The sequence below is a fragment of the Squalius cephalus genome, assembly GCF_949319135.1.
Source record: "Squalius cephalus genome assembly, chromosome: 14".
NCBI classification, from domain to species: Eukaryota; Metazoa; Chordata; class Actinopteri; order Cypriniformes; family Leuciscidae; genus Squalius; species Squalius cephalus.
The window spans coordinates 15,809,898-15,833,803 of NC_137135.1; the positions used below are offsets into that span (position 1 = coordinate 15,809,898).

General features: G+C 36.2%; 2 protein-coding genes and 1 long non-coding RNA gene across 9 annotated transcripts; all 3 read right to left on the bottom strand.

The window, feature by feature from the left end:
• Positions 1-459: 459 nt before the first annotated feature.
• On the bottom strand, positions 460-4,767 carry tmem216 (transmembrane protein 216; the record flags this gene model as incomplete). 5 transcript variants are annotated; one of them, XM_079891962.1, is made up of 6 exons in its annotated part: positions 619-836; positions 1,070-1,271; positions 2,492-2,584; positions 3,507-3,600; positions 3,700-3,713; positions 4,375-4,478. In XM_079891962.1, the coding sequence occupies 6 exons, from the start codon at positions 4,400-4,402 to the stop codon at positions 821-823; spliced, it is 447 nt and encodes a 148-aa protein (XP_079748088.1). The 5 variants fall into 5 exon arrangements, with proteins under 5 accessions (XP_079748084.1, XP_079748088.1, XP_079748087.1 ...); XM_079891961.1 differs by having other exon boundaries at positions 3,700-3,797; XM_079891958.1 differs by lacking the exons at positions 3,700-3,713; positions 4,375-4,478 and adding an exon at positions 4,555-4,767 and having other exon boundaries at positions 460-836.
• On the bottom strand, positions 4,674-17,376 carry matr3l1.1 (matrin 3-like 1.1). 3 transcript variants are annotated; one of them, XM_079891939.1, is made up of 22 exons: positions 17,267-17,376; positions 14,969-16,518; positions 14,140-14,201; positions 13,872-13,910; positions 13,747-13,796; positions 13,552-13,664; positions 13,294-13,404; positions 12,000-12,125; positions 11,568-11,684; positions 11,337-11,461; positions 10,201-11,155; positions 9,369-9,447; positions 9,201-9,235; positions 8,941-9,072; positions 8,475-8,614; positions 8,207-8,393; positions 7,962-8,093; positions 7,752-7,882; positions 7,075-7,132; positions 6,728-6,866; positions 5,509-5,630; positions 4,674-5,393 (listed from the first exon to the last, which is right to left on the bottom strand). In XM_079891939.1, exons 2-22 carry the CDS (start codon positions 16,301-16,303, stop codon positions 5,379-5,381), a joined length of 4,203 nt encoding a protein of 1,400 aa, XP_079748065.1. In that variant the 5' UTR covers positions 16,304-16,518; positions 17,267-17,376; the 3' UTR covers positions 4,674-5,378. The 3 variants fall into 3 exon arrangements, with proteins under 3 accessions (XP_079748065.1, XP_079748066.1, XP_079748067.1); XM_079891940.1 differs by having other exon boundaries at positions 17,271-17,343; XM_079891941.1 differs by lacking the exons at positions 7,752-7,882; positions 7,962-8,093; positions 8,207-8,393 and having other exon boundaries at positions 4,915-5,393.
• A 35-nt stretch (positions 17,377-17,411) lies between these two features.
• Positions 17,412-22,857, bottom strand: LOC307170732. The gene is made up of 3 exons (XR_013823436.1): positions 22,286-22,857; positions 18,668-18,809; positions 17,412-18,242 (listed from the first exon to the last, which is right to left on the bottom strand). It is a non-coding gene; the product is annotated as an uncharacterized lncRNA (long non-coding RNA).
• Between the last annotated feature and the right edge of the window lie 1,049 nt (positions 22,858-23,906).

The following is a 23,906-nucleotide window of genomic DNA, read 5'->3' on the forward strand; positions in this document are numbered from 1 at the left end:
AAAGAACAGTATTTATCTGTTGTAACATTATACACTACCGTTCAAAACTTTGGGGTTTAAAATAAATAAATCAATACTTTTATTCAGCAAGGAAGCGTTAAATTAGTATCAATTAGTATAATCAAAAGTTACAGTAAAGACATTTATAATGTTACAAAAAAATTATATTTCAAATAAATGAAATAGAACTTTCTATTCATCAAAGAATCCTGAAATTTTTTTTGTCCACAAATGTTTTCAATATTGATAATAATTATGGATGTTTTTTGAGCATCAAATTAGCATATTAGAATGATTTCTAAAGGATCATGTGACACTGAAGACTTGGAGTAATGATTCTGAAACTTAAGCTTTGCATCAGAGGAATAAATTATATTTTAAAATATATTCAGATAGAAAGCAGTTATTTTAAATAATCATAATATTTTACAATATTACAGGTTTTTTTTTGGTATTTTTAATCAAATAAATGCAGCTTTGGTGAGCATAAGAGATTTGCTTTAAAAACATAAAAATCTTACAGATCACACACTTTTGAACGGCAGAGTATATATATATATGTGTGTGTGTGTGTGTGTGTGTGTGTGTGTTTAGTAAATGTATGACGACAATTGTTTCACTCTACCATTTAATAATGGCAATCTTTATATTTACATAAAAAAAGTGTTTTTAAAACATACCAAGTTCTACATATTTAAGGCGCTTCATATACATTTTAGAAAAAGTGTACATATGAAATGTCTGTTTTATGAAACATACATGTTTTGACAGCAGTCAGTCTGAAAGATTGTTCATCCTGACATCAAAAAAGCAGATGGACTTAATAAATGTTGGCCCTGAAAGAGAGTGAAAAAATATTGGGTATAAATATCTAGCATTTTTAAAAACCTTGTATGTTAATAAACAAGTCAGTTACCTAATACCTTGAGAATTATGTTCCAAAAATTGCTTCTCTAAATTCCCACTTTCATATATCTATTCTAATCCATGTATATGTCTCTGTATAATCTGTATGCCTCTTTAATACTATGGGATCAATATGTTTTAAAAAAAATACAAAAACAGTCACCTTGAAAAAATAGAGATCGTCATCATTCCCAGAACCAGCTCAAAGCTGTAAAAGCAGAGCAGAACAGCATTGAGTACAAACTCAAGGCGTAGAACAAAGGTCTGAAGCAGCAGGAAGTAGACGCTCAGCACTGCACAGGGCACCAGAACACCAACACTCACACACAGAGCCAGAGAGCGCTGACACAGGTTCCCCTTCCAGCCTGAAAGTCACATTTCACACGCCATTATTTCATTTGCTACATGGATCAATGCACTTTCACCAATACAAAGTGTACTCAGCAAAAAGGGCAATCAATCTTTGTTATCAAGCTGTTATGACAATCATCCACTCATCGCCAAAGCAGGGTTGTGCTGCATTCAGAGCTGAGCAGAAAATGTCTTTAGAATTCAATCCCAGAATTCTAACTGAACTTAAACAGATGCTGAAAACAGAATGTAGAATTGCAAAGCAAATTCAAATGGTAGGCAATCGGAATAATAATAATAATAATAATAATTAGTAAAACAAGTAGTTTTTAAATATTTTCCATTTCCATATGAATTATTACTGTATTGTTATTTGCATTTCATTAATGTTTCATTATAGTTAAAAAAAAAAAAAAAACATTTATTTTAAGGACAATGGAAAGACACATTTCCAATTTTCCAGAATGCAATCATTTATGTCTTCAAAATCAAGCCAAACAATATAAATCTAAACTAACTGAACTGAATTTAGTTTTCGGTAACACTGTATTTTAAGGTGATGTGGTTACATTGTAGTTATACGTACTGAGTAATATTAATGAACTACATTGTAGTTACTATAAAGTTATGGTTAGGGTTTGGTTTAAGGTTAGTTATTTGTAATTATGCATAATTTACTGTCATTACTATAGTAAGTACATGTCGTAACGCGTAAATATTATTGCAATTCAAAATAACCTCTATCAATATATTAAATTACTTGATTATTAAAAATATATTTGTTAAAAATAGATTTTTTAGCTCAATATATTTGTAGAAACTGTGATACCCCTTTTGATCAATTTAATGCATCCTTCCTTACTGAATAAAAATATTAATTTCCCCAAAACTTTTGAAAAAAAAAAAGTGTCTAATCAGTTAATTAGAGAAAAATGTATTGTACATATCAAGGAATAAATAAGCGATTAATGAAAATGAATAGTGTAATTATTAATATTATTATTTCGCAAAACTTTTATAAAACCAATACATCTGTTGTGTGACTATTTTATTTCTTTGAACGGCAACACAGCAAATTGCTCTGCCTGGCATTTCAAGTTTTGATCAACCCTGCTCCACAGTGACGGCTTCTGAATGAGGATCATTTCAGTCTTCTGATTGACATAAAGAGTCAGTTCTACAGCTGCAACTTGTACAAAGCACCGCTCACAAAACAACATTTTATCACACTGACCATAGAAGAGTCTGAGGGTCTCAAGGCCCAAGAAGAGGAGCAGCAGGACAACATCCAATATCAGGTTAGATTGTGGGTAAGGGAGTATCACCCCTACAAAAGCCAGAGCAAACAGTGATTACATCACAAATACAGACCCTTTCCAAAAAATTAGAATATCATGGAAAAGTTTATTTATTTCCATAATTCCATTCAAAACGTTAAACTTCCATAGATTATAGATTCAGGACCCACAACTTAAACGATTTCAAGTATTTAGTTGTTTATTTATACATAATTTGGGCTTCCAGCTCATAAAACCCACGAAAACAGGATTTCAAAAAACTTGAATATTACATGAAATCACACAGTAATTACACAGTGATACCATGGTCATTGAGCCAGGTTTTGGTTCTTTTGTCAGTGTGGGCAGGTGCAAATCCTGCTGGAAAATGAAGTCAGCATGAAGTGCTCTGAAAATGTCCTGGTAGACGACTGCGTTGACTCTGGATTTAATAAAGCACAGTGGACCAAAGTCCTCTTTTGTGATGAGAGCAAATTTGCATCTCATTTGGAAACCAAGGTCCCAGAGTCTGGAGGAAGAATGGAGAGGCACACAATCCAAGATGCTTGAAGTCCAGTGTGAAGTTTCCACAGTCTGTGTTGGTTTGGGGAGCCATGTCATCGGCTGGTGTTGGTCCACTGTGCTGTCCACTCAACGCAGCCGTCTACCAGGACATTTCCAGAGCACATCATGCTTCCTTCAGCAGACGAGCTTTATGGAGATGCTGACTTCATTCTCCAGCAGGATTTGCACCTGCCCACACTGCCAAAATAACCAAAACCTGGTTCAATGACCATGACATGTTTATTACATTTAAGTTGTGGGCCCTGAATCTATAATCTATGGAAGTTTAACGTTTTGAATGGAATTATGGAAATAAAAAAACTTTTCCATGATATTCAAATTTTTTGGAAAGGGTCTGTATATACATACATATATAAACGTGAGTACATATATGAGTCCATACCCCACCTTTATAGATAAACATAAGAATCTCAGCGATGAAGAATGCTGCAAAATACCAGCCGTTCAAATGAAACAGGATCTGCAGTGGTGTGGAGGACAACTGAGAGACTTTGTTAAGAAGAAACATAAAAATATATAGGCCTATGTGTAATTAACAAGGAAACTGTCAAGTGAAGGGATGAAAGACCTGAAAGGATACAACAGGTTGTCTTCCTGCAAAAGTAAAAAATACTGAATTAATGAACATAACATAGCGTAACGTTAGTTCTGGAGGATCTCGGTGTTTTGGTCCTAAATCTAACACAAATCTGATCACTATACATATTTATAGATCTGTTTTTAGCAAACTTTAAGAAATGATGTTGAATACATGAAAATACTTAGGTAGCCTAATCTTTAACATTAGATAACATTTGGTTATCAATATTTCTCAGTCTCATGAATTTTTTCTTCTTTTTTTTTTTTAATACACAACAAGGAAAAACTCCTAGCTGGTTGCGCTGATTTATCTTTTTTTAATTTTTGTCAAGACAACGAAACGACAACTCCTTTGGAAGTCTTCTCAGACAGCGAGCTTTAGTCGCAACTTCTACAGTGTCTATTAGACAGAAGCAACACATAAATACCACAAGAACAAAGTGGGTATGTTACAATAATGACAAAACGAGTCGAGCTTCACCATGTTTTGTGCCACAAGCGGTAACAACTAACGTGGTAACCCGATTCAATCATCCCCGATCTAGCAAGATAAATTAAAAATAAACGTTCAGCTCATAAGGAATTGAGATTCATAGACAACAGATAATGCAAAACAGTAATCATTATTTCTTTGCATGCCATGACAACACAGTACGTTAATGTTGTGAATGGCTACCATTAGCTAGACGATGCTTCCTCTCCATCCAATACAGAAGGTCACTATTTGACTGCTTGTTTCTTCACAAAACAGTTTATTTGGTTTCATTAAAGACACGTACTGTATTCACAATAAAACATAGGTTTAATGTGTGACGACATTGAGCTACAATCAAGTCGTTACAATAAAATCCCACACATCAGCGTCCTGCTTACCGTGTGCGGCCATGTTGGATCGCCATGGAAACGGCATATTGTGGGCGGAGACAGACATCATCCGTCCAATCAAAACCCGCATCAAGAAAACAAGCGCGTATTTGAAAGCTGGATATGACTTTATTTGAGCAGAACCGATATTACTGTATTCTGTTTTACTTATAAGTTTAATACAGTACACTGTAAGAAAACACATGCCTTTTAACAACAACAGGACTGTTTTTGGAGATTACTATAAAATTGTTTGATTACTAATAAAATCATTAATGAAAGAGAAAAACACCACAACAAACAGGGTGAAATTAAATCACAACACATATAACATATTATGTGAATTAAAGGGTTAGTTCAACTCGTCATTTACTCACCCTTACGTCGTTCCAAACATGTATGAGTTTTTTTATTCTGTCGAACACAACAGAAGATATTTTGAAGAATGTTGGTAACCAGACAGTTGACGGTAACCATTGACTTCCATAGTATTTGATTTCCATAGTAGGAGGGGAAAAAATACTATGGAAGTCAATGGTTACTGAGAACTAAAACTTCTGTTGATCTTTTGAAGAATGTTGGTAACTAGTCAGTTGACAGTAGCTACCAACATTCTTCAAAAGATCAACAGAAGTTTTAGTTCAACAGAAGAAAAAACTCATACAGGTTTGGAACAACTCAAGGGTGAGTAAATGATGACATAATTTACATTTTTTGGGTGAACTATCCCTTAAACTAGAGTATGCTATCATCATGAATGTTTATGAAGGATTTCTGGATTGGCTTGATTACAGTCAAGGTTTATGATGAACTGTTTCACTCCTTGTGCTCCTAAGAGAAAGAGAATAAGAACATATATATGTAATTTTGTTTTACCACATTACAGATAAAATATCAAATATGATACACATGCAAACAGATATATAGATATGCAAAATATTTATGCCTTCAGCTTTTGATGATGCAAGGGGGTCCTGCAGTGGTTATCCTTGGCCTCTTCCTCACTGGCATAGATGGCATTACATAAGCTGCAGAAGTAACCCACCACAGGTCGAATAAACTCTGTCCCTGTTGGTAAAGTACAACAGATCAGTTGTGCCGAGGCAGAGCTGGATTATGCATATAGCTCAGACATGAGTGTCTTTCTGCTTTTCTTATATGGTAGCCAATACTAGCAACATACACACACATATTTTCATTAAATGAATATTTCACCCAAAAAATATCCCATAATTTACTTGCTCTCAAGCCATCCTAGGTGCAAATTACTTTCTTCTTTCAGCCAAACACAAATGGAGTTATCTGATGGCATTGAATAGTGCCAGAGTTTATGAAGCACCAAAAAGTGCATTCATCATAAAAGTAATCCATACGACTCCAGTGGGTTATTAAATGCCTTTCGAATCGAAGCAAAGGGTTTTTGTGAGAAAAATATCTATATTTAAAACTTTATAAACTATAATCACTGTCTACCGGCAATAGCCTTATGCGCGTTCACCAGAGAGTGGAGTTCTGGCGGAAGGGTGACCTCTGAACCCACGCGTTCATGTGGTTTGGCAATTTTACTTAACTTCTCGTTTTAGACTTCTAATTTGTGACTGGCGTTTTGTTTTTCCCTATACTCTGCGCTTCTGCGTTCATCAATTCTCACCTAAGTTTACACTACGTTTACATCATACGCCATATGTCGGGTCAGAGGTCACCCTTCCGCCAGAACTCGACTCTCTCCTGAATGCTTTCAGCAAAGGCCATACGTGCACAGTTTCAGAAGGCATTTATTAAGAGACTGGCGTCATATGGATTACTATTATAATGAATGCACTTTTTGGAGCTTCAAAAACTCGGGCACTATTCAATGCCATTACAAAGCTGGGAAGAGCCAGGCTATTATTTAATATATCTCTGATTGTGTTCGGCTGAAAAAAGAAACTCATTTACACCGAGGATGGCTTGAGGGTGAGTTTTTGAGTAAAAAATTCCTTTAAATGCGTTGAAGCTCTGTAGATATTTCCATCGCTATGTAGATATTTCCAGGGCAGCTTCAGGTCTGGAAATCATCATTTTAAAATTCCTTATATCCAGGTTTGTGGAACCCTACACAGATCTTTCCGGGTTGGGCTTGTAACAGCAGCTTCTAAAGTGTGTGCAGTGAAACATGCTCTTACCCACTGGATCCATAATGGGTGTTTGTGCCTCTGGCAAACTGTCAGAATTTTCAGCCTCCATTCCATTTCCACCATCAACGTCAGAAACCTGCTTCTCATCTTCCTTTGAGTCGACATCCTGATTATCACTCCACAACTCCTAAAACCAGTGTAATTCATCATTAAACACACAGTATCAGTAGGTATACTGCAAAGCAGCAGCTAAAAGCTTACAAAACAGGGATTTGACAGGTGTTTAAATTGCAAAATAATATAGTGACAATAATTGACCTCAACATTCACTGTTTGGATAGATGGCTACACAAAAAACAAAAACAAAACAGTTTTGTTTTGGATTCATCATTTACCTTCTCCAACTCAGTAGATGTTTGTACAGAACCATCACTAGGTCCATGTAGAAAGTACCTAGCAAACAATACAAAACAGAAAGATGCTATATCAGTATAGTGATGCAATGATGTATTATTTTCAGAATTGTACGTCTTTTATGAAAAAATACATTGTTTTCCTTCAAACTATGTGCATATTGTAGGCTAAAAAGCTAAATAAATAAATAAACAGAATGCTATAACACAAAATTAAGTGTTTTTCCAGTTTTCAATCAGAAGAACAGTGACTTTATATTTCCTGTGATTGTAAGAGACTTTTATATACCTGTTAGATGTAGGATTTAATTAAACCTACATTTAACGTCCAACAATTATTTAATTAGAATAAATATTTCAAAGTTACTTAACTTTTTTTCTGTTGCACTTAGCTCAGTAACATCTAATGGTGACTGTGTTGGGTTGTGCACTTTTTCCAAAGCAGCTTTTTTCAAATGTTTTTTCCAATAGAAATGCATCTTTCATTACTGTAAAGTGACATCACTTGACTAATTGATAATTCAATTAATTGCTGACTATAAAAAATGTTTTGCAACCCTGACTCTTAGTTAACTATTCTCCATATGGGTTCAAAGTTCTGAAAGTGCATTTCCCCATGAACAGTCAAGTGCATTAAGTACATAAATTCAATTCAATACCTTTTATTTAAATGGGCATGTTTGGTAGACACTGAAACCTTGGGATGTTTTCCAGCGACTGTAATTTTATTCATATTGGCCGCAGATACAACCTTCTCAGCATCACAGGCATTTTCCATTTCAATCAATCCCTGGGGAAAAAAAGAGAGAATTGTAAGATTTCATCGATGAAACCACTGAATATGTTTTTCTGAATATGTATTTACTAACTGTTCGATGGAGGCGAAACATCCAATGACGTTTTACTTTCCCATATGGTTCTGCGATGCTCAGAAAATCTGCATCATTGTATTCATCAGGCATTGGAAGATTTCTGATCTGGAGGACTCTACCATACTCTTCCTGAAGTATTGGAAAAAGAATGATACACATGTTTTGTGGCCCCCAGAAAAAGACAATTTTATTATATTAGAGATTCATTTTAGACCCAGAGTTAAATCATTTCTTGACTTTACCTCCTCATCACTAGACGTTTGCATGATTGCATCCGTGTTGGTCTCAGCAGCTTCTTCAGAGGTATTAGTCTCGGCCATCACTACTGTACTCTCCTCACTGGACGTCAATAAGCATGAGGGCTCCTTATTTTTCTCTTCAACATGTTCCTGACCATCCGCTCTCTCAGAGTCAGAGTCACCACTTTTCCTGAAACAGAATCAAACATCAGAACACCCAAGCACAATAAAGCAATAGGAAAAGGATTTTATTTGAGAAATTTCAAGTTACCCTTCATTTACTTGGCTGTACGTCTTTGACACAGTTAACCTCAATATTTTGCCACCTAGTCTAATGCGCTGCCTTTTAGAATCAGCTTCAAGTTTTGCAGCATCAGCAGCATTCACCATCTCAATTAATGCCTTCTCCACCTGCAATGAAAACATCATATAACCACCATGAGAATCTTCTGAAATCTATTCATTTAGGCTATATAAATTATTTTTGGTAAGAATTTCACAAAGATTGTATCATTTGACTTCTTTATTTTTGAACTTGTGACTAGAAGTATTTGATAACATCTATTGAAACTTGTACATCCATTTCTTTTGTGCGAGTTTCAAAGAGGCGCACATTTAATATGCATGCAAGTATAATGTTTTAAACTGAAATACAAGAATTATAGACTGCATATGAACAGTTTGATGGTTTGCATACACTTTTTCCTTCTCTTCAATGTTGAATTTAATCATTTTACCTTTCGATTGCAGCGAACCAAACAGCAGTCTACAACATCTCCGTATTTTCCCCCAATTTTCAGCAAATCTTTTTTACTGAATTTTTTAGCCACTGGAAAACCTGCCACCTCAAGAACTTTGCCATACTTTTCCTAAAGAAATTGAGTAAATTATACAGAACTCAAAATTCTTAAAATTCAAAAAAAAAAAAAAAAAAATCTGTGTATAAAAAAATAAAATAAAGAAATCACATACGCTTTTGAAGCAAAAACCGACTAACCTCAGTGCTTGAAGCGGAGATCTCCATTTTATTACCTGAAACAGAATAAGCATACTTCCTCAATTATCTCTGAAATCTCCAAAATGAATAAAGAAAAAATTACACAAACATGCAGCAGAACTTTAGTTTTTATGGTTGAATTATTAAATAACTGTGCAAAATAAATACCTTGTTCTTTCAGCACTTCCTCCTTAAATTCATCTGGGCTGGGCAAGTTTTCTAGATTCCCTGTAAAATCTGTTGCCTTCTACACAAACAGAACAAAATAGATTTGTTTCTTAATATTTTTAAATATATAATGCAATTAATAACTGTGTATCACTACCAAATCAACTGAAATACACTGCCAATACACTGTCAAAACAAGTAAGAAAAGTCGCTGTTTGGATTTAAATAGGCAAATGCTTAAGAGTCTATGACTGGATCATTATTGTTTCTAGTATGCTATATGTTTGGCAACAGTTCTTCTAAACCTGAAAATTGATGGACTGTGTAGATTTTCATTTCTTAATCAACCATGTAGGAAGACACATCATGGCCATATTCAAGGATGACAATATCAAGATTCATCAGGCTCAAATTGTGAAAGAATAGTTGGAGGGAGCATGACGAATCACTTTCACACATGAATTGGCACCTCTGAACCCAGACCTTAAATTCAGTGAAAGTCTTTGGGATGTGCTGGAGGAGACTTTACAGAGTGATCGACTCTAGCATTGTCAATACAAGATCTTGACCAAAAATTGATGCACCTCTTGATGGAAATAACATCACAACATTTTTTCCATTAAGAGGTGCATACATTTTTGGTCAAGATCTTGATCACAGTATTTCCAAGTGAAATGGCATATTGAATAGAGGGCAGGGATTTTACTTTATCACACCTCCTCTCCAACCCTCGCTCATAGCAGACTGACGGTTGGCATGACAATTTTATGATTTGTTTCCCTAGCTGCTGAACTTTAAAATGTATGTAACTGTTACTCTCAGTTGTGTTTACCTCTTCCATTTCCACTGTTTCATCTTTTTGCTCTCCTTGTTGGATCTCTTTTTGCTCTCCTTGTTGAAGCTCTTCTTGTTGGATCTCTTTTTGCTGTCCTTGTTGAAGCTCTTCTTGTTGGATCTCTTTTTGCTCTCCTTGTTGAAGCTCTTCTTGATGGATCTCTTTTTGCTCTCCTTTTTGAAGCTCTTTTTGCTCTCCTTGAAGCTCTTCTTGTTGAAGCTCTTTTTCCTCTCCTTGTTGAAGCTCTTCTTGTTGAAGCTCTATTTGCTCTTCTTGTTGAAGCTCTTTTTGCTCTCCTTGTTGAAGCTCTTTTTTCCCTCCTTGTTGAAGCTCCTTGTCTTCCTTACAATCAGTTGATCTATCTGTTGTAGCAGTTGGTACACACTCTGATATCTCTGACTGTGCGTTCGATGTGTCCATATCTGAAGGTTTAGTCTCATCATTTGACTCTTTCACAGTTTGGACGTCTTCAAGTGCATCCTGTTCTGTCAGAGAATCTGTGATATCATATTCCTCATCATCTAGCTCGTCATCTACTGTGAGCTCATCTTCTGAATTCAGTTCTTCACAGTCATCTGCTATAACTGCCACTCCTTCAAGATCACTATCATCCCCCATGATGTCAGATTGATCGTTGTCTTGTTCAACCACCTCCTCCACACTCTCTTCGGTTGTTGTTTTCGGTTTCTGGTCTTTTGAAGGAGAGCTTCTTTTGGAATGGGATTTAGATGAGCTGTCCCGTCTAGAGCTCTCCTTGGTTTTCTCCCGAGAGCGTCGACTTTCTTCACGTTTCTTAGAGTCGTGACTCCTGCGAGACCTGGACCTCTCTTCAGAGGCTCTTCTTTTGGGGCTGGGAGAGTCTCTTCGGGAACTACGGGATCTTCTTTTTGGGCTGCTATTCCTCCTCCTCCTGCTGCTATAAGGAACTGGTGATTTTTCTTTGTCAACATCACTGGACCATGGAGTGAAATAACAAACATGTTAACATTTTAGAAGCAGAATGGATTATTTTTTTTTGTTTTACATTAAATTAAGTTCATAATATCACTAGCATAGTACTGTCCAAATGCAAAAAAATAACAAAATAAAAAGTGTATTTACAAGTCAGCATAAAATCAGCAGAATGGGTTTACCTAAGCGTCTGGTACTCAGCTGAGAAGCAAACGGTAATGGTTTTTCCTTTTAATTTGAGTGAATTGGTTGAATAGTGCTCCACCAACTTGTTGGCCTCTTCCACACTGGCCATCTCCACATATCCCTGTACAAATACAAAGACTCTTTACACTATATAGGTAACTGAAGAGACAGAACATGGCATAAGAATAAGAGAATAGAAATAGTTGCACAATAATAAGTTTGGCTACCCGGCTTGGCAGAAACAGCGAATGTTTTACTGATCCGAAACGCTTAGCAATGGCCGTCAACTCCGAGCTTATGCCCTCTCCAGAAGGTAATGGTGAAAAGCTCACAACAAGAGAACTCTGTGAAACAAAGGAAATCATTCAATCAACATTAGTGCCAAATCTCTAAGCTAAAACAAATCAAGTGGATGCAAGTCACTTGGAAAATATCCCTGACACCTTCCAAATATAACTGAATTAGGTGCCTTAGACTGGGAAGCAAGAAGCTGAGCGCATTAAGTTGAAGTGAATCATTCAATGTAATCATCATATCCAGCTTTATATGCAGTTAAAATTTTAGGAAGAGATTACTCATATTTGGTGGTCTAGTCTACAGCACCTTCAATCTTTCAACAGATAAGCATTTAACATAAAATTCCATTGATCATAATTCACCTGTAGGAAACTGAATGCTGCAGACAGAGAAATTTGTATCATTTCTCCTCTGATACACAAGGGGTTGTGTAAGAAATATTTTACTATATCCTCTGCCTGGCCTGCTGTTCCCATCTCCACAAAAGCCTACAAAAAGTAAATATTTATTGACAAATTACAAGAACAATTATTAAAGCCCATTTAAGCATAAACCAGATTCAAATAAATGTGTTAAAGGGGTTATATGGGCCATTCTACAAAAATGGTGCAAACTGCTGTCCACAACCAAAAAACACATTTAAAAAGCATTTACGTATTAAAATCTTAGATGTTTACTAAGATCCTTCTGTTATCTATTGGAACCCACAATACTATTTAAAATATCAGTAAGCTCTCTCTATATATATATATATAAACAATTTATTGGGTACTTTCAAATGAGAGGTGGGTGTCCCAAACCCTAACCCTAAAATTTCAATTTATGAAAATGATATTGAAATGTTTTTTGTTTTTTATTCCATTGTTGTTTTTAAAAAGTTTGCATTTTTTTTGTTTTTCTTTGTAAATCATGAAACTTTATGTAAAAAAAATGTGTCCCACATTTTCATGTCACTACCAAAACCAATGTTTTAGTCCATTGGCTGAGACTGATTTTAACCACACTCCTATATTTTTGACCAGGAAATATTCCTGTGTCCCTCTCTCTCATATGCTGCGTTCCAGTCCACTTTCAGACACGCACTTGTGAACTTCCCTAAGCACTTCCCGTCGGGGGAATCCCCGCCGCCATTTTGAAGTGCGTTCCACTTCCTGAAGTGGACGAGGGAAGTTTAAATAGACAGACCCTCGTTCCCTCGATTTTGATCGATTTTTTAATTGTTACTGATTTACCTGTGAAACCTTTTTAATAAAATAGCACAAATATATCTATATATATATATATATATATATATATATATATATATATATATATATATATATATATATATATATATATATATATATTTTTTTTTTTTTACAAGGTAGAAGACATTAAGAAAATCTTAATAGCTCAATATAACCTTTCTTATTAAATTATATATTATTGCGTTTTGGTAGTGACAAATTTGGGGAGAAGATAAATATTACAAAACTTTCTGAAAATACAATATGAGAATTAACTGCACAATTACTAGAAATGTGTACCTGGGATATTATACAATTTGTATACATACATATTTATTTTTCTTGATATTTTTTCAAGATGTTTCCAACTCTGCCTTTGAACCAATTCTGTAGAATGGCCCATATATAAATGAAAAATAAAATGCCATACCAATTTAGGAAACATGATAATTTTGACAATCGCTCCAAACTGGCCAAGCAATTTTTTCAGGTAAGCTTCGTCCACTTCATCCACTTCGAACTTTACACACACCACTTTGCACTGTATTCAAAAATTGTCAAATAATGTCAAAACATTATAACATTTACAGCAGCAAACGCCATGTTTTTCATGGCGAGAAAAATTTATGGTAAAACTATATCAGGTGTTTACAATTTATTTTTGCTAACATCAAAAACAAAAACCCACCTTTGTTGTGGCTTGGGTTTTATTCAGGTTTTTACTGCTTGATGATCCACTTTTACTGCTCGATGTTGCAATTTTGCTGCTTGATGATCCATTTCTACTGCTTGAGGTTCCACCTGAAAAAAACAAAACACGATCAAAATAAAAGAGCACATGTTAAAGATGATCAAAAGACTATGGAGGGGGAAAAGGCTTTACCTCGTTCCTGTGCCGATCTGGACTTTGAATCCTCGGAACGGGACTCAATTCTGTTGAAGTGTTATACGTTTAGCATGTAAACCAACAAAGTTTTTACGAAAGATATAATGGGGGAATCATTTTACCTTCGAGCAGATTGGATTGTCTGATCCCACTCTGGATATCTAATGGTACACAAATAGGTTATACCACAAAATAAAACAAGATATAAATACAAAATATTATTACTCCTTTATAAAATGTCGCAAAGAATTGCACATTGACTTATGTTTCATGTTGAATTGTTACCGTCCTCACTCCAAATATGTTTCTTAAACCACTTGACATTTTGTGTTGGCCAGAAATGAATATCTAGCGACAACATGATTGACAACAAAGTTGAATATAACTTACTTCTCCACAAGACTGAGTTGACTATTAGCATGTTGGGGTCCTTTTACATGCACAGACCAGTCCTAAAACACAAGTAACATCTCTCAATATTCAGTTATAACTCACCATAATTTATAATATGACAATCAAAGTAAATGTACAGACTTTCTGTGTCCATACGGATTATGGATGTCAATTTTAAATGAAAGCATTTACAAATGTCATGCATACTGTTTGTGCTGATTTCACAGTGATAAATCTCAAGCCCTCCAACTGAATATTAAATCAAATTCAACTAGATTTTGAATTTTGGGTGTTCTATTTCTTAACAGAATAAGTCAATGACCAGTAAGTCAAATATCCAGTCGTTATTCTGTGAAAAATTTCCATTCCACCGTATTTCTAAAATCTCATTCCTGCAGGAGCATGCGTCACACCCTGTATGGCATCAGTGACATCAAACTTCGTTGGTTCTTGCATGTCTCGTGACCGGTCATGATGCAGCAAATTCGCATATATGTGAAAGCGGGAATGAGATTTAAAGACAATGGCAGAGGGACAACGACTTTAGTCTAGCTATAGGCTTCTGAAAATTTGGCATATAGTGTGCAAGGTGACTGCTTTTATGTTACTTTTGTCTTTATCATGTTTGGTACAACATGAGGATAAATAAATAACATCATTTTCATTTTGGATTAAACTATGCCTTTAATGCTTTGCTTCCTACATGGATAATAAACATGCTACTTGGACTTACCTCATATGCCCAGGTACGCTCATGTGTATTTTGCCTGAAATTGTCTGGTAAATAGCTGGTAATGTAGAATCTGAGAACAAAAAGGCTACTTACCTTGTTAGAGAGGACAGTGATTTCGCAGAGTACGCATGCATAGGGAAACACTGGTGGAGTTTTCCCATGGAAATCTGACGCCTCCTTCCTTGTAGGCACTATATGAATCACCGGTTTCTTCCGTTGATGTGAAGATTGACTGGCATCTCTGCTGGACAGGCGTGACGGTGGGGCAAGGTCTCTAATGGACAGGAGCGAGGGTAGACCAACGTCTCTGCTGGGCAAGAACGAAGGTGGGCCGATGTCTCTGCTGGACAGGTTTGAAGGGGGAACGACGTCTCTTCTGGACATGAGTGAGTGCGAACCGATGCCTCGGCTGGAAAAAACTGAGGGCGGACCGACATCTCTGCTGGACAGGAGTGACGGAAGACCAACGTCCCTGCTTGACAGATGCGAGGACTGACTGATGTCTCTACTGGACAGATGCGAGGACTGACTAACGTCTCTACTGGACAGATGTGAGGACTGACTGATGTTTCTGCTAGAGCGCTGTGAGGATTGATTGATATCTCTGCTGGACAGGAGTGACGGAAGACCAACGTCCCTGCTTGACAGATGTGAGGACTGACTGATGTCTCTACTGGACAGATGCGAGGACTGACTGACGTCTCTGCCAGAGCGATGTGAGGATTGACTTAAGTCCCTACTGGACGGATGTGAGGATTGACCGACATCTCTGCTGTAGTTAGCGTAAGACTGCGAGACAACTGACGTTTTCTGCCTTGATGGTTCTGTGGCATAAGGCGACGCATTATCAAAATAAGTCTTTTTGTCTTTCAGATGGTTGTACTCAACCACATAGTTTGGCTCTGAACTGGTGTATGTGCGTGTTTGAGAGCTTGTTTGTTGGACATCTCCCCAGGGGTCATCCCAGGTTGGAACCTGCTCTCGATTAAGGGAATACGACTGACGCACGGGCAAATCTAATGGATACTCAACCGACTGAGTGTGGCTCCTATCATCCCAGGAGCGAGTTGATGTACTGGCTTGGAGCGCACTGGACCTAGATGAAGAAGTGCTAGACATTTTCTTCTTTTTGATCTCTGCAAGAAGGTCAGGAAGAGCATCGGCTGTGATGAGATGCTCAGGAAGCTCGGCCAGAGTTTTCAGGTCTTCAGCATCCAGTCCACAGCTATGCAGAAAGGACAAAGCCTTACCAGGTGGGAAGATCGACATTTCTGATGAAGATAGAGATGTCTGCTCTTGAGATGTGTTCCTAATTCTTGACATGTAAGCATTAGACTCCCGGGGATGGATTCGTTGCGAGTCTTTGTACTTGTCATTGTTTGCGCTGAAATCGTCTGGTGGGTTTCGATATGGATGATTGTAAGACATGTCTCAAAGTCAAAGTTCCACGTGGTCAAATGAGTGTAGGACCCTTCAGGTACTGCTAAACAAAGCAACTCTTGCAGGGATGGCTGCTGCTCACCTGTTAAAAAGATGTCAATAAGGAGAATCTCCTTACTGATATTAAAATGTTGTAGAAGTCAGCTCCAGGTGAAAGATCTGCCGATGAATCCAGTGAGGTGCGTCACCTGTTTCAGTCTTACCTTGAGATGAAAAATCAAATCATTCACACTTTGTGGATGTCACTGGATTTGCTTTTTAAAACTTCAGCTGTATCAAGCCAGTACTATGACAATTAGTAAAGTAAATAACCTTGGTACATTAATACAATGATAGACATATGTCCATAAACTTTTCTTAGTTCATTAGGCTAATATTTTAGGCTAAATTGTATACACATCGATAAGGGAAAGCAACTTTAACTGGATACATTTACCTTTAAAAAATTTCCCCCCACAACTTTATTCACTTTTGCTTTCATTTCAAAATGGTTTTACAAAGTACTGTTGTGTAGTCTCCTCACTTTTAATCACTTTTGCTTTCATTTCAACAGGATTTTTACAAAGCACTTTTATGTAGTCTTTTACATGAAGTTACAATAGAGATATTAAAACGGCATTTTAATATATATATATATATATATATATATATATATATATATATATATATATATATATAAAATAAAAAGAATATTATTGCATGTCAAAACTGATGATTTCATATAAACTACCTCAATGGGGGAATCGTGGATGGAGTTCGTTTTTCCAACATAAAGATAAAGAGCAATTTGGGATTGTTTTGCATGAATGCTGAATCGTTTGCGTTTGGGCCTAACGTTAATGCTAACGTTAAGCGCCATAATTCCGCTAATGCGATATGACGCATCATCACCAAATTACAGATATTACGTAGAAACTAATAATTTAGTTTTAACCATTTATATAAACTCACCTACACAAGCTGGAAAAAATGATCACTGAAGACCTGTAAAGCAGCAGTTCTGATGAAGGCTGTTCTTCTCTTGTCTCGGGTTTTTTTTTTTTTTTTTTAACCGGAAGCGCAATATTTTAAAAAATAAAAGTCACCACAGACCAGTCAGTTCATAACATTTTATTTAGAAATAATTGCTTTAAAAAAATAAAGCTGTGATAACTTGGCATTCAGCACCAATGTAATGAAATGTATGCCAATATTTACCTATTGTAATTGGTGATGTTAAAGTAAAGCAGAGAAAACTGTGGCTGCCAAGGTTAAACCATAGAGTGTAAAAGGGTAAAGTCCACTGTTTTTTGTTTTTTTTTTACCTTCCAAAAATCCCTGTAAATATTTGAGGTTTCTATAGACCAGAGACAGAGACACTGATTTACTTACAAGGGAGAACCAAAATTGATATTTTCTGGACATTTAGTGTTTCTGTATTACAAAGCCTTGAAGTATACCATTGTCAAATGGTGGTAAGTAAAAATAAAATATACAAAAAACTACCTTTTTACAAAATAATTTGATTGTTTTAAGTTACCTACGTGATCTGAACAAGACTGATTAATTACATTATAACAATGATTAATTACATTATAACAATGAAGTAATTAGTTCACATATTATATCTCCTTTCACAAAATACACACACACACACACACACACAAAAATGAATGCTGTAAGTTTAATAAAAGAAGAGAAAAACAAAAACAGCAGTAGTAGTAGTAGCAATTAAGGCGTAAAATGTGTTAAACTTCACATCTAAATCGACAGAACAGCTAGGAATTGCTTATGAATGCACCAAATGTCATCACTGCATTAAAAGAAGCAACCCCTCAGTCTAATTATTCTTAAAGGAAAAAAAAAAGCAGCATAATGGACATATGAAGAGAAAATCCAGCATGAGTTCATTTCTTTACTCCATTGCTCTGTGCTCTGGCTTCCTCCTCTTCCAAATATTTCAGATGGGAAAAAAAGAAGGAACATTTGTTTCAGAGACGTTTTTGTACAATAAGAGCGTCACAGTTAGTGATGTCAAAACTACTTCGGTTCTGCACTCTCACGAATCCTCTCATTGTAACAACAAAGACACCATGTTAATAAGATATTCATTGTAATAACACTTCGATCATAACTGGAATTTTCGAGAGAGCACAGAACTCAGTGAGTTCATGCTAAGCTGCAGTGATTCACATACCTGTGATTATAAAGAGAGTGCTATTTGCTTGCCTTTTTTTTTTTTTTTTTTTACTGCATTTTTTGAACAAATTTTTTTTTTTTCACCATGTTCTTGGTCAGGATAGGCTGTGAAGCTGTGAAGTCAAATGTATGGATTTGTGAAATAATTTATAAGCAAAAACCAAGCCATCTTACCAAATGAGACATTATCAAGAGCAGCATGGCTTTTTTCATGCTTTATTACACGTGGTGCAGGTGAAGTGCCCTTTTCTCCAGTTTTCACAATCTTCTCTGATAAAACAGGTGGAGGAGTAACAGTCTCTTCATCTTCACCCTCCTGGTCAAAAAACAGCAAAGACAAGAAGTGGATAAATCTTTGCCTACCCCTTGAGGAACCTGTCCGGGCTAAATTCTCGGGATGCACAACATACAGCGGAGGAAATAAGTATTGAACACGTCACCATTTTTCTCAGTAAATATATTTCCAAAGGTGCTATTGACATGAAATTTTCACCAGATGTTGATAACAACCCAAAGAATCAGTACATACAAAAAAACAAAACAAATAAGCTCAGAAATTAAGTAATGTGTAATAATGTGAAATGACACAGGGATAAGTATTGAACACATGAAGAAAGGGAGGTGCAAAAAGGCATGGAAAGCCAAGACAACAGCTTAAAGGGGTGGTTCAGGATTTTCGACATCGGACCTCATTTTCAAGTGAGCCTGGTTGTTATTCATCAGTGGAGACAGTTTTAAAAAAAATTCATCCAGTCCTTACTTTTGGATAGTTCGCCTATGCTAGGCTAGCGCGAGTCAACGGTGCACGTTAGCCTGTCATTTAAAACAGTTTTACCCACTCCACAGTACAGACTATCGATGTAAATGTCTGTTGAGAGAATAATGTTAGAAATCAAACTACCCTTTCATCACATTGCATTAGTTATAATGTGTTCCCTGTATTTATAAGCAGTCTACAGTAGCGGCGGAGTTATATTTGGTTACCTAGGAAACCGAGAGAGCCGGTCCACATAACAATCACGCAAGTGTATTACATGGCGCAGATAATTGAGATACAAGAGTACTTTGATTTCTAACATTATTCTCTCAATAGACATTTACATCGATAGTCTGGCGTTATAATTTATTTGCTTTTGGTGTACTGTGGAGTGGGTAACACTGTTTTTAATGGCAGGCTAACGTGCACCGTTGACTCGCGCTAGCCTAGCATAGGCGAACTATCCAAAAGTAAGGACTGGATGAATTTTTTTGAAAACTGTCTCCACTGATGAATAACAACCAGGCTCACTTGAAAATGAGGTCCGATGTCGAAAATCCTGAACCACCTTTAAAACTATTAGTAATTAAAAAGCAATCCAGCCCCCTGTCCGTGCAAATTAATAACAGCTGGTTCAGTCCCAACGGATGGCCTACAAAAAGGTCTCATTGCCAAGGTGTCACACAAGACACATCTCATGATGGGTAAAAGCAAAGAGCTGTCTCAAGACCTTCGCAACCTAATTGTTCCAACACATAATGATGGCATTGGTTATAGGCACCATTCTAAGCTTCTGAATGTTCCAGTGAGCACTGTTGGGGCCATAATACGGAAGTGGAAAGACAATCATTTCACCATAAATTTGCCTCGACCAGGTGCTCCTCGCAAGATTTCTGACAGAGGAGTGAAAAGAATAATCAGAAGAGTTGTCCAAGAGCCAACACCAAGGTGTATGGTGTTTTTAGGGTAATGTGCAGTGCCATTTCTCCTCCAAACATGGTGTGTATTATGGCATCCAAACAGTTCAATTTTGCTCTCATGTGACCACACTAAATTCTCCCAGTATTTCCCTGGCTTTTCCAAATGTTGTGCAGCAAACTTTAAACGAGCTTCAACATGCTTTTTTTCTTCAGTAATGGAGTCTTGCGTGGTGAGCGTGCATACAGGCCATGGAGGTGGAGTGCATTACTTACTGTTTTCTTTGAGAACACAGTACCTGCTATCTGCAGGTCTTTTTGAAGCTCTCCACAAGTGGTCCTTGGCTATTGGACAACTCTATCTCACCTTGGCAATGAGACATTTTTGTAGGCCATCCGTTGGGACTGAACCAGCTGTTATTAATTTGCACGGACAGGGGGCTGGATTGCTTTTTAATTACTAATAGTTTTAAGCTGTTGTCTTGGCTTTCCATGCCTTTTTGCACCTCCCTTTCTTCATGTGTTCAATACCTTTTCCCTGTGTCATTTCACATTATTACACATAACTTAATTTCTGAGCTTATTTGTTTTGGTTTCTTTGTATGTACTGATTCTTTGGGTTGTTATCAACATCTGGTGAAAATTTCATGTCAATAGCACCTTTGGAAATATATTTACTGAGAAAAATGGTGACATGTTCAATACTTATTTCCCCCGCTGTATCGGCCACCATATCGGTATCGGCCGATGTATTAAAGCAAATAAATAATGGATTATTATTTCCTTCAGCTGAGACACTTCAGATGCGCACTGTTCGCCATGGTGGTTTTGAATTGCTTGAAATATGATTGGAATCACTTCAAAAAAGGAAAATGCAGTTAAGTGCAACATGTGCAGCACAAGTCTATCATACGGGCTACATAAAATTATGAGAACATTATACGTAATTGTGTGCTTGGGACATAGCTTTTGATGGTGAGACTTTTGTTTTTGTAATCAGGCTCGCAAAATGATATAAAAATTTGTACTTTATCGCTCAATATCAGTTATCGGCTTTCAAATATAAAGAATTATCTGTTATCATATCGGCGCATCCATAAAACAACCCATCATGCTGTTGGATGTTGAAAATCAGATATAGTGCACTGTCATAAAATGCACTACACAACAAATAATAAAGTTGTAATAGTAATGATTTAACCCTTCCAGTTTCTGTGGAATAACAAATTAATTAGCTGGTGTCACCGTTTATTAAAGGGTTATTAAAATATACGGGTCAATGACGTGACAGGTCATTTTTTTTTGTCCAAAGGCCTTAATAATAATAAAAAAAACAAATATATAACATCCAAAGTATGTAAGGTAGTACAACTTGATCTCTTTTACTGAATCCAAAAGGTTTTAATTATATTTTACTACATATAAAGGTATTTTAAAGATTTTGAAGTGTCAAAAGGTCATTCGGTAAAACCGATATAGAAAATATTTAAATGGAATAATATTGTTTTTAATAACTAAAGGAACTACAATAATACAAATATAAAGCAGATAAGGCTCTTTTTTTTACATTTCCCCTTTTCTCCTTTCCCTGTGCAATGTTTTACTTGAATATGTTGGAGTGTTTAGAGTAGTCCAATAAATTATTACATTTATGAGATCAGTGATAATTTGTTTTAATATTTCTTCTGTGGTACACACTATATACTATCTCAACATCAATGTCAAATCAGTTTTTAACTTTCAAATCAGTGGTTAAACCGAATGACTTTTTTGGTGACATTTTTTCCATCTTGTAAAAAATGACAAAAAACAGTGTTAATTGATTGTACAAACCACAAAATCTTAAACTAAAAAAACTAAGTAAACTAAAAAATGGTTTCAAATATAGTTAAATCTCCATTCAATTTTTTTACTTTTAAAAACCTTATTCGTGAGTGACCCATACATTTTTAAATGATTGTGCCCTCGTGCCAGCCTCGTACTCTTTAAAGAAAAGACTTAATTCCGATTCATCGCGATTTATCTTCTGTTGTTATCCACAGAATAAAGTAAAGTCATACAGTTTTAGAACGGAGCGTGTTTCGTTTTCATCAGAGTTGACATTTTCTCCTCACATACCTCAATTTTTAAAAACAACACAGGCACAGCTGTTGATTTCAGATATCGTCGTACATGTCCCTCGTCTGATTTGAAATCGTCTCGTGAGAAATGTTCACTGCACAGCCTCAAAACTTCGAGAGACTGAATGGGTAAACTGGTATCCCGTTGAACCGCGAGCAGCCAGAGCCTCAGTCGCTCAGGATCATTGAGTGGGAATCTGTGGAAAGTCAGCCTTTCCCCTGGAGATAACGCCCGCGGACGTAATCGCACTGCTTTCTGTCTGTTGAAGCATCCAGGAAAAGCACACATACGCACCATTTTGAAAAAGAAACAAATGCAGTTCTGTATCACATTTGAATTGGAGCATAACCCATAAAGTATTGTGTCCTCTGTTGTAAATAGTTGTATCGTAATCACGTCAGCCCTGTCGTAAAACGCGCATGTGTCAAGATTCATGCACTTTCAACTTCAGTTTGATACCCTTCTCTCGGACCCAAAAACAATACTCCTAATGCAACGGCCATTAAAACGATTGTCCCTAATACTAACTGTAATTTAGTCATGATACAGTGACATTTCTTTCCGTCAACTTTACCTAAAGGTGAAACAGAGCTCTTAATAGCCAATCAAATCTAAGGAGGCGGGGTTTACTGTTCACAGAAGCTGAGCGGGAAGTCAAGCGTGGCCGTGGTGGTACATTAATGATTGAAGAATGTCAGGTAAGATAAGAACTATAAAATGTTAAACGAACATATATAACCAGGGATGCAAACTACTCGTGACCTCCTCAAATTTCTCGAATTGTCACGTTATTCGTCGCACTAATGGACCCCTTTCAGACTGTCTTGACGCGTTTTAACGGTCATCAGCATCGTAAATCCTGCAGTTTTTTAAATGTTCATTAAAAAATATGTACATTTAACAACATAGTTAGTATTATATTACCTTTGCACCAAAAAACAAAACACTAGACGCTTTTTGTAAAATTGACAGTAACATTCTGACTGCCGTTATCAATCTCCCTCTATTTTTCCCTCTTTTTGAAAGTTGTGAACACTATTGTGGAGTGTGTCTCTTGATACTCTCTCATTCACCACTACAGACATTTACCAAACTTTGACAAACTCCGTTGGTCATTCCTTGCATCCATGACATAATGTGTTACATTTTGGGCAAAAATGGGCCAATACTTGTTTATAAATGCTCATCTTACATAGTTAACCCCCCTCTAGAACAGAATATATACCCAGGATTAATTAAAATAATTAGGCTACTATGAATTTAGTGCAAGTTTTTCAATATTGTTGTATATTCATTTATAATATTCCTCACCAAAATATATTGTTTTATTAATACATTTTTAATGCTTAAAGTCTTTAAAATATGTTGTGTCCTTAAACTGAATGTTTGTTACTCTGATGGAAAGTCCATCTGAACACACCCCTCTAAACACATGACTCTCAGGAGGTAGAATACTTTTTGTTGGCAAACTATTTACAAGCAGAGTAAATATCACTCCTTAATTCTCCCTTTTTTCAATGTTTTAGAATGAATCACCTATGTGGTAAAGCATAACATTGTTTGTAATTTTGAAAATATGGTAAATAAACAGGTTAAAAATCTTCCTCCTTGATCACTG

Bases quoted from the DNA above. Each gene is read 5' to 3' on its own strand.
- matr3l1.1 (XM_079891939.1), bottom strand. From the start codon at position 16,303: ATGTCTTACAATCATCCATATCGAAACCCACCAGACGATTTCAGCGCA. The intron at 9,448-10,200 runs GTAAACACAACT...CTGTTTGTGTAG, and splicing joins AAACAGTGGAAATGGAAGAG to AAGGCAACAGATTTTACAGG. The intron at 8,394-8,474 runs GTAACTTGAAAT...ATTCTGTTTCAG, and splicing joins TACAGCCAAGTAAATGAAGG to GAAAAGTGGTGACTCTGACT.